The sequence below is a fragment of the Crinia signifera genome, chromosome 11 (assembly GCF_055691185.1).
Source record: "Crinia signifera chromosome 11, ASM5569118v1, whole genome shotgun sequence".
Classification (NCBI taxonomy): Eukaryota; Metazoa; Chordata; class Amphibia; order Anura; family Myobatrachidae; genus Crinia; species Crinia signifera.
Genome location: NC_139227.1, coordinates 27,754,475 through 27,771,734, shown reverse-complemented (window position 1 = coordinate 27,771,734; position 17,260 = coordinate 27,754,475). Strand labels below are relative to the sequence as shown.

At 47.5% G+C, this 17,260-nt stretch overlaps 2 protein-coding genes across 2 annotated transcripts in view; both read right to left on the bottom strand.

Annotated features, from left to right (window-relative positions):
- LOC146045032 (polycystin-1-like protein 3) overlaps nt 1-13,635 on the bottom strand; it is a 31,965-nt gene extending 18,330 nt beyond the window's left edge. The window contains exons 1-5 of the mRNA XM_083163730.1: nt 13,359-13,635; nt 8,205-8,330; nt 6,184-6,218; nt 1,780-1,953; nt 12-143 (exon numbers count right to left, since the gene is read on the bottom strand). Coding sequence (XP_083019856.1) covers nt 12-143; nt 1,780-1,953; nt 6,184-6,218; nt 8,205-8,330; nt 13,359-13,635 — 744 coding nt within the window. The remainder of the gene's footprint in view (nt 1-11; nt 144-1,779; nt 1,954-6,183; nt 6,219-8,204; nt 8,331-13,358) is intronic.
- A 2,080-nt stretch (nt 13,636-15,715) lies between these two features.
- The window catches only part of LOC146045031 (polycystin-1-like protein 2), a 45,040-nt gene continuing 43,495 nt past the window's right edge, over nt 15,716-17,260 (bottom strand). The window contains exon 23 of the mRNA XM_083163729.1: nt 15,716-16,120. Coding sequence (XP_083019855.1) covers nt 16,086-16,120 — 35 coding nt within the window. The 3' untranslated portion in view covers nt 15,716-16,085. The remainder of the gene's footprint in view (nt 16,121-17,260) is intronic.

Below are 17,260 nucleotides of genomic sequence, written 5' to 3'. Positions count from 1 at the left end.
CGTGAACTCACCTGTGTCCCAGGAGACAAGAGGTCACTGGTGTTCATTATCTGCATCAGGATATCCGAAGCCTTTAATACCAGAGATACATCCCAGATGTCTGTCACCACCTTGTCCAGCTGGGCTACTTGTTCGGATATGATCTGCAGGTTGAAAGAAAAAAGTTTGCACTTTGCACAAACATTTTCAGAGAAAAGGTGTTTGGGTGGGAATAGCATTGTTATGCTACACATACAGTATATCAGGGTTGCCGACCCTCCCGGAATTCCCGGGAGTCTCCCGAAAATCGGGTCCCCCTCCCGGCCCCCCAGAAGGGTGGGCAACCATCCTGGAATCTGGGGGACCCCCCTGAGCCCCCCGAATCGCGGCATTTAAATGCCGCAATCCGCGGGTCTCAGAGGAGGGGGCAGAGCTAAAATGGCACAATCGTGTCATTTTAGCCCCGCCCCCTCCGTGGAGATCAGTAATTTCGCCTATTTCCCGTAATCGGGGGTGGCTTAATGACGTCACAGTCAAGCCCCGCCCCCGATCGGGTAAGGAAAGTCTCCTCTCCAGGCTTCTCCCGGAGAGGAGCATTTAAAAGTCGGCAACCCTGCAGTATATTTATAATAATACATTGTGTAGGCTACGCAATAGAACATTCCACAAATCCAGAACCAGAAAGGGGTGGGAGCGGTGGTCAATGTGGATCCATATTGAATTTCTTAGCGTGCAACAGAACCCAGCATATTTCAATGTGCACCACCTCTTCCTTTTCGCAGGACAGCCCCGTTTTATTGGGACTGTTCCACATCCCACCTGGGGCCGGCAGTGTCCCTTCGGGGAGGGGGCAGTTGGTATTCCCCCTCTCAATGCAGGGAATATATGGTATGCGCATGCTCACAGCGTCTATTCCTGGAGACAGAGCAACAGGGGGTGTGGCCCGCAGCTCACAGGGCCCTGGTCCGACCCCTCCATCCCTCCCAGGTAGCAACAGCAGCACACACTTCTACAGCATGTGCTGTGCTGACGGCAGGCTCAGCATGAGTGTCTCACTGACAGCGTGAGAGGTCATGCTGAGCCTGCTGTCAGCCCAGCACATGCTGTAGGTGTGTGCTGCTGCGGAGATTACAGTTTTTACAGTTTTCTTTCACCCTCCTCTAAATATTTTGGGGGCGTGGCCTAAGTGTGGGAGGTGCCCACGCCTCCCACACTTAGGCCACGCCCCCAAAATTTTACCAGGGCCCGGCATTCCTCTCGGCTGCCCTGCTCATATCCACGGAATCCGGAGTGCATTTCTGGTAACAAAAGGGTTACAAACATATTTGGACGAGTCTATATCAAAACAGCCACGGGAGGATTAATACCTAAAATGCGGGACTGGTAACTATAAACACTTAAAGCCTTTTTTACTTTAATTCAAGACTGAGACAACAAAGTACCGGAGTTAATTGAGCCAAATTTCTATATATTTTATTTCCAAGAGAAGGTGCCAGCCCTTTGTTTATGGTAGGTGTGTCTTGCATTGTCCTTATCTATGAAGTGCAATTTAGAAAATTGTTAATGATGTATTTTTATGAATTAAGTTTTTAATAAATTCATTATAATTTATTTTAAATGAAAAATATTGTGTTGTTTACATTGATATACTGAATATAGCTGTGCCTCTCATTGTGTTAGTGACGGTTTGTCACTTGTACGTGCGCCGTGTATGCGCAGCCGGACGCTCCACTGCATTCATACACACATTCTGTCTGCATCTGAATCAGGTGCGATATTATATTTTTAGCATAGCGTAACCTGTATTGCAGCCTGAATACTCATATTCTTTAGAGAGTCAGCCTGGATCGGGGTGAAGGCGCTTAGGTCTGGAGGTGGCACTGTTGTATTGGTGTTTGGCTTTGTGACTGTCGGCTTCACGTTTACTGTTTTTCTGACAGGAGCACAGTTGTGGCAGTAATTAGCATGACGGCTCTGTGTAAAAGAAGAGATGTATTACAGGATTACTGTTTAGCACACACATTACTAAATGTTATCACTGCTATTATACTGTATAATAACAACTACACATCAATGGGGCCTACACACAGAGCGATTTACGGGCATTCTCTAAGCAATCTCGCCAGATCGCTTAGAAAATGCCCCGACATCGCTCCTTGTGTAGGGGCATAGCAATAGCGTTGCATGACCCCGAGCGTCGATATCGTTGGGCGATTAATATCCAGCATGCTGGATAAATCATTAATTGCTGGGGTCTGAGTGAACACTGGCCCCGACAGGTCGCTCAGCACACAGCGCTGTTACATCGCTGTGTGCTGTGCGATCTTCTCACCGGAGAACACTGGCCCTGACAGATCGCTCAGCACACAGCACTGATAAATCGCTGTGTGCTGTGCGATCTTCCAGAGCGGTCTGAGCGATCTAGCAGCGCTCAGAACAATCAGTAGTATAGCTACATGTCTAGGTCCCATAAGAACACACACAAGTTGTGTCCTTGTTATACTCATCGTTGATCTATGAATCAGTGTGGAGGAGCGGATTCTGAGGGGCAGATTTATTAAGCTTGGAGGAGAGATAAACTGGAGATAAAGCGGAGAAAAGGTAAAAGGAGATAAAGCACCAGCCAATCAGCTGTGTTTGAAAAAGACAGTTGGGAGATGATTGGCTGGTGCTTTATCTCCTTTTACCTTTTCTCCGCTTTATCTCCAGTTTTTCTCTTCTCCAAGCTTAATAAATCTGCCCCTGAGTCACACAGATCTCTTTGTGTGACTCAGCAAGCTCCTTCTGTGCACCTGGCAAAAAGGGGTGTGGCCACACAATATTATCCACAATTCAAATGACACCATACAGTAGTGCTCCTTACTCACATTACACAGCACTCCACAAAGAAGTTATGTACACACAGCAGTAGTGCCCCGTACAAATTATGTCCACATTATGCCCACACAAAGAACAATAGGACTGATTTTACATTAAACATACATTTTATTTAAAACACATATAACTTTGACCAATAGTGTTTATATAATACATGCATTAAACTGAAATCCCACACAGTTCCTGTTTAGAAGATGGTAAAGTACTGTCCGCTCCTATTATTTGTTAAATGGGTAAGTTGTTATTACCATCCACCATGTATGGATTGGCAGTCCCGCTCTCCTGTTTGCCTCCTTTTGGGTGTATTAGGCTGGTCCAATTGGAATTCAGTCCACCATGGAGGATGGAATGCAAATGTACCAGCGCCGGCTGTTATTAGTGAATAAATATACTCAATGTATAAAATTAATAGTTAATTTATTTACAAAATACAATGTAAAAAAAATACATATGGAATTCCATTAATGCAACAAAAATTTAATTTAAAACCATATTGTAGAGCATATTACCACTGGATGTGTTTTTGGATGGTAATTGGGATATGTCTCCTTTAAATGTATAGCGACAGACAATTGACTAGGTAGCCAGCAATTTCCAATGGGTTATTGGTGGAAAGATGTCATATGGTATTGTCCACGTACGGTATTTTTGAGGTAAAACCTGGATGAACAAGCAATTATTAGGTCACCTCGGATCAGCCTCCGGATACACTTGAATAAGGAGATTGTATTTATATCATAGTTGCCTACCCTCCTGCATTCTGCAGGAGACTCCCTGAAATAGCAGCAATCTCCCTCTCTCCCTCATTAGTCTAGCAATCTCCCTCATTTCCCCTACACCACATTACACTGTTAAATCACAGTTACCTCCCCTCCTGCATTCTGCAGGAGACTCCCTGACATAGCAGCAATCTCGCTCTCTCCCTCATTAGTCTAGCAATCTCCCTCATGTCACCTAGCCCACATTACACTGTTACATTTTTTTGGGAAAAAAGGAATAAGAGATAGATACATTTACATTGAATCATCAGCACCATTTCCCAGCACTTTACCAAGTATAGTAATTCTTACTAACTGCTTTGGGGCTCATCTACATTTGTATATAAGTCATTTTATATTACATACCCACGCTACTCGTGCCATGTTCACAATCTCTTTTCACAATCTCTCTATATATGGAACTAGACACGCCCTTTGGGTGGAGCATGACACGCCCCCTCAATGGGGCGCTGTGCAAAATTCTATTACCAACTATATTCTCCCTGAAACTAGTTTTCAAAAGTAGGCAAGTATGATTTATATTCCCATTTGAAAAGATGTTTATTGTGGAAAAGATGGTATGTCCATGCAAATGTTCACCAATTGGTTGGTAATTGCTCAAATAGACTCTCAAAAGGTAGCTCAACGCGTTTCCCTGAGGTACAGTCCCCCAGCTTCTTCAGGAGCAGAATGAAAGCATGTAGTTGTGGAGGTGTACAGTATATATACCTCAGCAGGTAATTATGGATAAGGGAGGGACACCTGCGTGTGTCTCCAAGGTTAAAATGCATATTATTTATAAAAACATATATATCTATAATGGTAGGAGGCAAATCTACATATAAGTACACACTGGGAGGTAAATAAGGCAATTATAAAATTTCGCATACATTTATATAGAAGCTTTTTGTCAGATGTATAGCTAATTGGCTAGGACCACGTGACTCTGCTCTAGTCACATGCAGTGGCGTAACTACATTTTGGGCGCCCCCCCGCCGTTAAAGGGAGGGCGCCCAGCCACTCACCCGCCCCTCCGCCCGCCGCACCAACCCCCGCAGTCTAGATGTTCAGATCCGATATATCTGTGGGTACCTGGGGGAGCGGCAGGCGAGGACCGCAGGCGGCGCAGATGGAGACTGGGGGCGCGGCGGGAGAATAGGAAGAAATCCTATTCAAAAGATCGGGCGGCCGCTGATTGGCTGAGCTCTCAGCCAATCAGCGGCCGCCCGGTCTTTTGAATAAGATTTCTTTATATTCTCCCGCCGCGCCCCCGGTCTCCATCTGCGCCGCCTGCCGCTCCCCCAGGTAGCCGTCAATGCAGGTGGGGGGGGACGCTGCGAGGCGGCTGGGGGGACGGACGCTGCGGGGGACACAGAGGCGGCAATTACTTACAGCTGAGCCGGGCAGGGGGAGCCGGGAGCTGTCACTGTCAGTACGGAAGAAAAAAAAAAAGCCCATACAATGAATTGGCAGCCTGTGATTGGCTGAGCGCTCTCTCAGCCAGTCAGCAATTGGCTGAGAGAGCGCTCAGCAGCCAATCACAGGCTGCCCATTCATTGTATGGGCTTTTTTTTCTTCAGTACAGACAGCTCCCGGCTCCCCCTGCCCGGCTCAGCTGTAAGTAATTGCCGCCTCTGTGTCCCCCGCAGCTTCCGTCCCCCCAGCCGCCTCAATGCCCCCCTGCCCCCTGCTCCCTTCACATTGCAGCTAACGTAACTATAGCACTGCAGCCCCCGGCGCCCGCACATGCATAGCGCCCCCCCGCGGTCGCGGGGGCTGCGGTGCTATAGTTACGCCCCTGGTCACATGGTCCGGTATTATCTGCGTATGGGTATGTGTCCTGTGTCCCGGATGATCGGGACTTCAGGATACATCGTCCGCCGCGGCAGACTGACTTATCCACTTTGGGGTGGGCTCCCACAAATAGCGCACACAGCAGGAGGCACTGAAGGGAGCATTTAGTACAGGGCTGGGCAACACCGGCCCTCCAGATGTTAATGAACTACACATCCCAGGATGCTTTGCATTCGTGTTGCTATGTGGCCATGCTGAAACTGATGCAAGGCATGCTGGGATGTGTAGTTCATCAACATCTGGAGGGCCGGTGTTGCATACCTCCCAACAGTCCCGATTTTATCGGGACAGTCCCGATTGTCAGGGGCTGTCCCGATGTCCCACCCGCGGGCGGCAGTGTCCCGCGGTGTGGGGGGGCTGTTGGGAGTCCCCCCTGTCAGCTGCTAAGCAGCGGGGAATAAACGCTGTGCGCATGCGCACAGCGTCTATTCCCGCAGCCAGGGGACTGGGGGCATGGCTAGAGGCTCACAGAGCCTCTGGGTCATGCCCCCATAGCGGCAAAATGGGGGCGTGGCCTCGCGGGGGGAGCCGTGAGTATAGGCCACGCCCCCGGAATTAGGCCACGCCCCCCGAAAAATGTCGGCGCGCCGGAGTGTGTAGACACCTGGCTCTGATACCAGCCAGTGTATTCCCAGTCACTGTCCTCACCGCACAGCACTGGCTTGTGGACAGCTCATTACTCTTTTACAAGACAGTCACACATTCCATGTCTCACCTTGACTACATGTGGATGATTAGCCTTGGGTATTCCTAAAACATAAAAATAACAATAGTAGATTAATAAGAACATAGAATAAGTATCAATGAAATCTCAGCATACTGCATAATGAATATCAATATCACGTCACTCCTGGAGAGCTGCAGCACTACACATGGTGGCGCACAGTGGCCCAGGTAACCAGTCTGCACCCCCCTGCCACAATTTTTTGGGCAGGGGGAGCTAAATTTATAGTTACGCCACTGTGTGGCATCATATAAGTAGACGATAATAATAATAATAACTAAGACATATCAGTCATGGTTATTATAGTGTTCTGTATGCAGATCATATAGTTTTATACAGAGCTAATAAATACTCGAAAATCAGTTGAAATTATAATATCCCTCTGATTTCGATGGAGTTATTTGTCCTGACTTAAAGACTATGGTGCCCATTTATATTTGCGGTTAATCGTAACTGCCCACATGTTAGATGGAGAGAACGCAGCAGATATCTGTGCCGGATCTACCAATTATAAGCCGGCTAGGTTGGAGTGACATGAATACTAACTCGGTCAAAGAATCAGCTTTTAGCCATAGGAGAGTATTCAATCCTCGCCGCTATTTCCATCAGGGGAAGTAGCGATGGGCGCCTAGTCAACGCTGTATTTCCCGACAGCATTGTGTATCAACATCGGGCAGCAGCGCTTCGCACCCCTGGGCTGCCGCCATTCTGAGATGGCGGTAGCACGTTGTGGCCTATGGTCCAGGGATCACACTGCCGCCGGGGCAGTGCAATCAGCGCGGTTGGCAGGGGGTCAGCGCTAACCGTGCATGTGCAGACTTCCGGCTCAGCAGATCGTAGGGATGGGCTCCTTTTGGAGCCCTGTGCCTCAGGGATGATACACCCCGCCGATGGGATCACATTTTAAAATGCGATCCTGGGTGGTAACATTCCGCCCTGAACACAGTGTAAATGCGATCCATGATAAATGGGCCCCTGGGTCCCCTCAGCTCCCAGAAGATTGGGATTCAGTCTTATAACATGCTGAATAAGAAAAATAGCCAGTTAGGCCCTGCTGCTGCCCTGGAAGTAGCTATGACCAAGATGGCGCCACTGATGGCTGTCTATGTTCCCTGTCTTATTTGGCTGCCTGGGTGCTGTGCTCGTAAAAAAAAATTGCATGCACAGTATGTAAGAAGCTACTGTGCATGTGCTGGCCCTGTGCCGGGGATCGGCGTCTGGGACTGGGATTTGCGGCAGCAGCGGGGACCACGAGCACGGCAGTGGCGGCAGCGGAGAGGGGGTGCTTAGTGGCGACCTCCTCCTCTGCAGAGGTAAGAGCGGCCGCTTATTCCTAGTATATGCAGTATAAGTGGGCTAGTCAAATCTCATTCTGCATTTCCAAATGTGTCATTGTCTTCTATCCTGAGAGCAAGGGTGAAAATGAATAAACCCTAAAGACACCATTGCGCGCTATCCGGCAGCCAGGCGGCGGCGCGGGAAGCGCTGCTGGGTTTGAAAACATTCCGCATGCTGATTGGCTGAGATTCAGCCAATCAGCGCGCGGTGAGTTTTCAAACCCATCAGCGCTTCCCGCGCCGCCGCCTGGCTGCCGGATAGCGCGCATCACTGCAGGGACCCCGCCGCCAGATCACACAGCGCCGCAGGTACCCCCCCCCCGTAGGCACCAGGGCACCCCACCCCCCCTCGCCTGGGGCGCTCCGGTGCCTTGCACCGGCCCTGGAGCTCTCTTCCTCTTGCAGCCTGGACTGGCAGTCCTAATGGGTGGGAACACCTCCTCATGGGAATGCCCTTACAGCGGGTGACTGGCAGGTTGGACTTCCAATAGGAAGTAACTGCCAGTAACAGTCTGCATCTGGCTTCACTAAGGCTGAGCAGTATGTCGGATTTTACTCCATCCTTTCAATAAAATATCCTTTAGATAAAAGAAGGATTACATTTTTTACCTTACCTAACAAGGCATTGGAACCTATGATGGATAGCCATTGCTGTCCTTGTATTGGGAAACTTACCAAAGGAACAGATATATCCCAATCTGTCGTCACAGCTTCGATCCCAGTATTTCAAGGAGCCTTTGAATATTCTAGGACACAGTGGTTCATCGTCTTGGTCTCTCTCCATGGATGAGTCTTTATTTCCTACGAAGGAGAACACCAAAAACGTTATAACACGCATGTTAATGAGCTCACTACCGTAAATTTGGCCTAATTCAGCATGGTTCGCTAATCAGATAATTTTCCGTGGAATGCGCGCAGAAAGCGCCGAGCAGACAGAAAGAAAAAACACCTTGTGCAAAATAGCAAATAGCGATATTTTCACAGATCCATTCGCAAAAAAAAAAAAATCATCCAACTGCCGATACCCCATAGCTATTCTTTAGAGAAGTTTACACATCACTCATATATCGTTAGTGTATTGTAAGAAGAAAATCCGTATTACATAATACAGTATGGGCCCCATACACTACTGCAACTTCTCTGAGGGAGAAAGTAGCAGCCGATCCCCTTGAACCACTTGTGAGCTTCCCTGGCATACAATATATCAATGCGGTTCTTTTGCATAAGATATATCACATGCCATCCCAGCAGGAGACGCGAGATCTGAGATATTTTTATTCCAGCTTTGATTCAATGCGCACGGGACCGGATATGGGATCGGAATCTGAGAAAAAACACATGCAAAGTTCTTTTGACTGACATTTGTCGAGACATTCCGATCCTACTCAAGGCAGCTCCATAATGACACCATGAACTCAAACACTATTGACACTGGAGGGATTTATATAGGTCCACGTCCACCTATCAGAGAGGCCAAATGCCAGGAATACTCCCAAAAAGCATTTTTTATGTGTTCAAACTACCACACCAAATGGGTTATAAATTACAATCATACTCGCTGGAATGGCCGGGAGGCTCCTGAAAATTGGGTCCTCCTCCCAGCCCCGAATGCTCCACCAAAGCCCCCAGAGCTGCTGAAACAAATTCTGGAATTCACAGGTCTGCGGAAGGGGGCAGGACTAAAATTAAGCAACTTGCATAATTTTGCATAATATTAGGCCTGCCTGCTAGGCAGTGGCGTCACTAGGGTTGGTGTCACCCGGTGTAGGAACTCATGGTGTCAACCCTCCCCCCCCCCCCCGCCAACTTTCTGGAAGACGGAGAGTGGATGCTTGTGTGCCAAAAAATTGGGGGTGTGGCCTATCAGAAGGGGGCATGGTCTGTACCATGATTGTATTGTGTACCTGCAGATTGCACATTTTAGCGAACTATACCCATTACACATGACGTAATGCCAATTACACGATACACCGCACTCTGTGATGCTAACTACACATTATGCCGCACACCTTGATACCCATTACACCCCACACTGTGATGGCAATTACCCAATGCTCCCCACACCGTAATGCCCATTACGCCCCATACAATGATGCCCATTCCACCGCACAATGTGATGTCCATTAAACATATGCCCCCACAGTGCCAGATAAACATATGCCCCCACAGTGCCAGAGACACATAAGCCCCCACAGTGCCAGATATTCCCCCACAGTGCCAAATACACATATGCCCCCACAATTCCAGATATGCCCCTACAGTGCCAGAATTTCCCACCAGCAACTCACCATTGTTGCTGTCTCCATCTGCTGCTGCTGCTGCTGGGTAGGGGGGGGGTACATGCCCCTCCTGCCCACACCCCAGTCCGGTGTCCCCCTAGCCTGCTGTCCTGTCTCCTGCAGCCGCCACGCCGCTTCAGAGGGGAGGGGAGCGCTCATCACAGGGCGCATATCTCCTTCCCTCTCACTGTGTCTATGAGTCTTTCCCTGTCAGCCAATTATATCTTGCGGGTTGGCTCTTGATTGGCTGCCGGCCCGCAAGCTCTGATGGCTCACGGTCCCGCAGCCAATCAGGAGCTGGCCTGCAAGCTCTGATTGGCTGACGGCCCAGACAGAGACAGACAGACTCATAGACATAATGAAGGGGAAGGACTAGGACAGTGGTCTCCAACCTTTTTGGGGTGGGAGCTACTCGCAACAAAATAAACCGCCTGAAGAGCTACAAAATAATTTTTTTTTTAAATCTGCATATCAGAAAAAATATACATCGTAATGCCCCTGACACATTATACCACACACTGCAATGCCCCAGACACAATATGCCACACACTGCAATGTCCAATATGTCACAAACATACCTCCCAACACTGGAGGGAGAGGAGAGGAGACATCTGCGCGTGCCGAAGGTAGAGGGTTCACCTACTACCGTGGAACTTCTGCGAGGCTACATCCCCCATTTTTTCCGCTATGAGGGCATGGTCAGCTCTCTAAGAGCTGTAGCCACATGGGGTGAGGCCATGGAAAATGGAGGTGTGATACACATATGCCCCCAATAGTGCAGTGCCAGATACACATGACCCCAAAAGTGCAGTCCGTGATGCTCATTATACATATGCCGCACACTGTGATGCCCATTATAAATATGATCCGCACCGTGATGCTCCAATATACATATGCCGCACACCTGGATGCTCATTATACATATGCCACACACATGATGCCCATTATACATATGCCACACACATGATGTCCATTATACATATGTCCCACAACGTGATGCCCATTATACATATGACGCACACTGTGATGCCCATTATACATATGACACTCAACGTGATGCCCCATTATACATATGCCACACACAGTGATGCCCATTATACATATGCCACACACCGTGATGCCCATTATACATATGACGCACACCGTGTTGCCCATTATACATATGCCACACACCGTGATGCCCATTATACATATGACGCACACTGTGATGTCCATTATACATATGACACTCACCGTGATGCCCCATTAAACATATATGCCACACACATGATGCCCATTATACAAACGTCCCACAGCGTGGCGCTCCATTAAACATATGCCACACACATGATGCCCATTATACATATGCCCCACAGCGTGATGCTCCATTAAACATATGTCACACACATGATGCCCATTATACATATGCCACACAGCGTGATGCTCCATTAAACATATGTCACACACATGATGCCCATTATACATATGCCCCACAGCGTGATGCTCCTTATTAATGAGCATCAAGGTGTGGGGCATATGTATAATGGGCATCATGTGTGTGGCATATGTTTACTGACACATTAAACTTTAATGAGTCATTAAACATATGCCACACACACGATGCCCATTATACATCAGTAGGTATGCAGACTGGACTCAGACACAGTTTTAAAATGAAACATTGATTACCAGATGATGGGAGATGATTGGGAGGAGCAGCGGCGTTGACGGCATGTCATGAGGGAAGGAGGGAGGGATAAAGCGCGATTTCTAGCGCTGGGGAAGGCAAGTGCTGCTGTGTGCTGTTCCTCACTTGGCGGCAGGAGGTCAGATAGTGATTTGAATCCCGGGATTGAAGCTTCCAATCCCGGCATTCCGGGATTAGTACTCCGTGTAAAGCCGGGCAGCGCTGAGCACTGGTATATGGCTCAAATGCTGCCCGGCTGACTCTACCCCCCCCCCCTGCGGCGCCAGGACATTGATCTGCGCTGACAGACATGGCAGCGCCCAGGCTGTGCAGCGTGACCCCTGACATTACATCACGCTGCGCAGCCTGGCCGCCGCACAGATCACTGTTGCGAACGCAGACGCCCGGCCACACACCCGCTGTGCATCCTGTCCGCAGGAGACAGACTCCTGCCTGTCACAACCAACGTAAGTGACTGCACTGTCACTTACAGGGGGATGGGGGGATTGTCTGGGGTTGGGGGCGTGTTTAGTAGGCATTTATAATGACATGTGCGGGTCGGGCAGTTTAGGGGGCGGGGTCATTTTTCAATTTTTTTTATTAGAGAGGCCAATCCCGGGGATCCCGGGATTGAGCATTTTTCAATCCCGATTCCCGGGATTGGCATCCCTACTGCCTGCAGACGAGGCTTTGTGACGTCATCCTTGTCCCCCCGGACGTGCAGCATTGGGTCTCCTCTTTAGGCTTCTCCCGGAGAGCCAACTTTAAAACTTGGTAAGTATGGTTACAATATAGATGACAGGCACCGGTACCGGCACATGCGTAGCACCGACGTAGGTACTGAGCATGCGCATGACCCTAGTTGTATGGGATGCTTCAGCTGGAGCCCATAGAAGTGAAAGAGGCATCGCGGAGGGAAGGAACACCCCCCAATGGGACTGCCTTCGGTGACTGGCTGGTGGGACTTCCAATAGGAAGTCACCACCAGTCACAGTGAAGCCAGTGCAGTCTCGCAGACAGACGCAGTCTCATAGCTAAAAACCGCCACTGGTTATAACATTCTTCTCCTAACTGGGGCAGGGAACTTTTTAAACTACTAGAATGCCTCTTAAATCTACCTCCTCTTATGTGCAAGGAATGACACTGGGATTGGAGAGGGACATGGATTTAGAACATATGCTGCATTGATAGCATTGCATAGATTTAAAAAACGTCCACACAGTACATATAAATGTCTTCATATCTCGAACACCCATAAGGGTAAATTTACTAAGAATTCTATCGAAGATGAGATGTTGCTATTAGAGTGGCCAATCCCGAGATCGTCGGGTTCCCGAGATTCAGCCCCCAAAACACCGGGATTTCAATCCTGGGATTGGAGTTTCCAATCCTGGGATGTCGGGATTAGACTGCGCATGCAGTGCGGCTCTGCACAGAGTGACACAGTGTGACAAGGTCAGAGGTCACACTGCACTGGCCACACAGTCCTTGTCCTGGGCGCGCTGCCCTCCAGCTGCGTCTATTGCATCCTGCCCGGCTCCAGGACAAGCAGTCCGCTTACCCGTCTTCCGGGCAGCATCGCGGCTCCCATCTCCATCGCCCGGCCTCACCACATACTGTAGCCCCGGCTGCACCGCACATGTAAGTAAATATGCGGGAAGGCCGGGGGCAGGTTTTTTCTATTAGGGAAGCCAATCCCGGAATTGGGCAGTTTTCAATCCTGAATTCCGGGATTGAAAAAAATGCCGCGGGATTTGCATTAATAGTTGCTATGGGCAATATCCAATTTTCAATAGAACGCCCATCTTAGTAAATTTACCCCATAACGTATTGCTCATTCTGCCGCTCACCCTCACATAGCACACTCACATTATGGTCACTTACTTCGGTTTTCTTTGATCATCGATGGTGAGATATCCACCCAATAGGTATCGCCATCTTCCATCAGTAGAATTAACTCTCTCAGTGTCTCCAAATTTTGAATCTGGACCAGGCTTCCACCCTCCTTGAAGCAGGATGACTTGGCGTCATTGTACGGCATCTCATCTGGAATGATGTACACACAGAACCCTCCAACATAGTGCTGCCACTCTGGGCACTGGGCATAGCTTAGGTTACTGGCAGCCAGAAGCAAGAGCGCAATCCTAACAAGAACCCCCATAGTAATCTCTGTGTATGGGCGCTACCTCCTTCTCACTGCTACTCTGTTATCAGCAAGAATGGCAGGCGGACGGCAAGGTATATATCCCCCCCCCCCCCCCCCAAAAAAAAGGCAGGTGATGAGAATGAAAAGGACGAGGCACTCCCTACAGTGACAGGTGTACGTTTCAGGGATGCACAATACACTATTGTGTGTCCTGCAAATGGGTTTTATTGCAAATAAAGGCTTAGCTGTAATAGGATATGGTCACTAGGTCTACCCTACTTAGGTCGACATGCATTGCGTCGCCACTGACAGTTGACAGGCCTTAGGTCGACACATTAAGTATGTGAACATGGCTAAGGTCAACAGGGTTGGAAGGTCCACAAAAGCATTTGTTTGATGATGGGAAAGTCGATAGTTAAAAAGTTGACATGAGTTTTTTTTTTTGAGCCGACATGTGCCGACAGGCCGTATTTCAGGCATCTACAGTGTGTTGGGAGAAAAAAATAGTGCCCGAAGCATGGCGAGTGCAGCGGTACACTTTGACGGTGTCCGTGTCGACTATGTCGACATTCAGGATAAAAAAAGACATGAAAAACTCATGTTGACCATCCCATTGTTGACCTAATGCTTGTGTCAACCTTCCAACCATGTCGACCTCAGCCATGTGTCGGCCTAGGTCCTGTCGACCCAATGCAATGTTGACCTAAATCGGGGAATGTCTGTATGGGGATGGATAGCAGACAACATCTAGGTAGTCAGTTAATAAGTCGGTTGACCTTCACAAAATATCAACATGCACTAAGTCACCCAACAAAACAGTCGACAGGAGTAAAATGACAACATGAAATTGGTCGACATATGAAAAAAGTCAACATGAGTTCATAGCGATTTTTTTGTACTTTTTCATGCGTTACCATCGACATGGACACTGACTGGTGACGGTAAAGTGTGCTGAGCACAGCGGTGGTGGAGCAAGGCACCTGGCCAGAAGCATGGTGAGACATGCGGGGGAATTGCATTGGCTGTATAACTTACATATTAGTAAAGTGCAGCTTGTCATCCTGCTGTAGTCTGATGCAGTAAAGCGAGGCCCGCTGACTTTAGTGTTGCAGGCACTGCTGAGACCATACTGTGCTGAGAAATGTTGGGGTGAATGTAACCAGCAGCGATTGGTCAAAATTAGCAATTTGCTGCGATTTTTTGCAGCAGAATTTTAACGGACAAACACTGATATCTGTAATCACTGTCCATTACATTTCCCACACTGATGTCTCAGCAGAATGTTCCTGGAACCAACTGAAACTGGTGGTAACTATGTACAACGTACAGCCCAATCTGACATGATGAATGCAGATACTAATAATTATATACTTTAGAACTGATAAACCATCAATCAAGGACGGCACAAGGTCATATATCTCACATTTTGCGATTAGAGATTGCTTTTATTTTGGAGGGTCAACTTTAATACACACAAAGTTATATAACCAATAACCAGCAATAAACCTCCTTCTACACGAATTGCACGATTCGGTGTCTGCTTTTACCTATGGCTGCGGGCTTGCACTTTGGCACTCTCCATCTCCAGCTTGGCACATTGGGGTTCTGCACCAGCCACCATTACAAGAGGATAACAAATTGGGGTATTCCACAAGGTCCATAGAATTTCCTCCAGCGGCACCCCACAACTCTTGCGCAACCGCATTCTCGTGAGGACAACTGGACACAAGCCCGGAACATAAACCCAAGTACCTCCAAGTGGTGAGACCCTGTCAAAAGTTTAACTGCCCATTTGTTCATTTGCAAAATTTACAAGAGGACACAACGAAAATGCCATTGAGCTTATAATTGCCAAGGCGGTTGCTTCTAAAAAGACCAGTTTTTATAATCATCGTAATCAATATAGATTGCTAAATCCATTTTTGATTATTTATTACTTTATTGAATTCCATTGTCTTTATTAAAATCTGTTATAATTTTACAGGCGATCCCATTGTAATTTATAGAATTTCTTTATGCATCTATTTTCTTTTATATCATTTTGACAGTTTAACTGGTGTCTTTAATGGAAACAAAGCACAAAAACCAAGGAAAATGTATCAACTGTATTTATTATGGTGTGACGGGTCTATTTTGTGAGTGGGGCCTGGTGCACCCTTCATAATTTACACCAATAACCAGCTTCCGCTCTTCATGGGAAACATGGCTACTCCCTGTCAGTCAACAAAGTGATTTCAAGGGAAAACAGAAAAGAGGAATATATTGCTTTGATAGATACACTTTTCCTTCAAACACAATGCAGCGAAAGCTTGATATTAAAAGATACAAAGCTTCAAATAATACACAGAGATAACAGTATTCATGTGCCAGTCACAATAAAAATAGATTGTCTTCCGCTGAATGTAGATCCGGATACCGCCAATTTCAGGTGAAGCTCAAGAGTGGATTCAGAGCCAGGTAACCCATCACAATGTTGATTCCTCACATGTCTGATATTCATCTGCAGTGTATGGGGATAATCACATTATTGTGCTTTTTTGTGCTTCTGGAGACATCACAGAACCCAAGCTGACCGAAATCTAACACTTATGGGGCATACACAGGGGACGATTTTTGTGTTCGATTTCGACTATTTAGTCAAACCTGGGTCGGAAGCTTTCAGAGCGCAAATACCTGGTTGCTCCTGGGATGAGCCTGTGTCATAATCCTGGTGAGACCCGGCATTTGCGGTCTGAAAGCGGTATAAGAGGGATAGGGGGCATAAGAGGTGCTGGGGATAAGTAAGGAAAGGAGGAAGTAAGACAAGCTGCGGTGACGTGTGAAAAGGTGACATAAAACAGACATTGGGAAGAGGTGAATGGACACAGGATAGCTAGGGAACTGTATATCATATAATATGCATTCCTTTATACTATATATTGTTAAAAAATTTATAAAACGGATTTCTCATTATCAAAATCCCTAAAGTTTCTGGAGTTTTAGGAGTACCGCAGATCCACAGTCATTCTATCAATTTTGCCTACTCCCACTCTAAATTCCCACTTGGACCACTGTATTCAATGCAATAGCTTATGCGACAGGTGCATTGCATCAAAAGGGTTAAATACTTTCCAAACTGTAAACTGATTTTTCTTTTCCTTTTGTGGTACCTCATCATATTTAACAAATTGTCCTGCAGCTCAAGTCTCCAAAAAAGATACCCCACCCCTTGGAGTGTACTGACACTTAGGGTGAGATTTAATGGGATGAGAGATTCAGAAAGTGAGAGTTTTGGTAAGAAATCTACAGGTTTTTTTAAAGCGGCAATCATTTACACTGCAAAACCAGTTTGATTTTGAAGTGTAAATGATTGCCGCTTTAAAAAACTGGAGATTTCTCACCAAAACTCTCACTTTCTGAATCTCTCATCCCATTAAATCTCACCCATACTGAGGAGTTTAATAATTATATTTTTTATGTGTGATATCTGTGAAGTTTTTGAAGGTAGCTGCTTGCCACACTTCATGGCACAAGCCACCCCCCCCCCCCCACATCACTTGTCACAAACCCTTGGGTTATTCTGGTCCATTCGCAAGGACCGTACGTTTGCACAGGGACCAATGTTTTGCGCATGCGCAGACGCATTTCTGCACATGTGCAT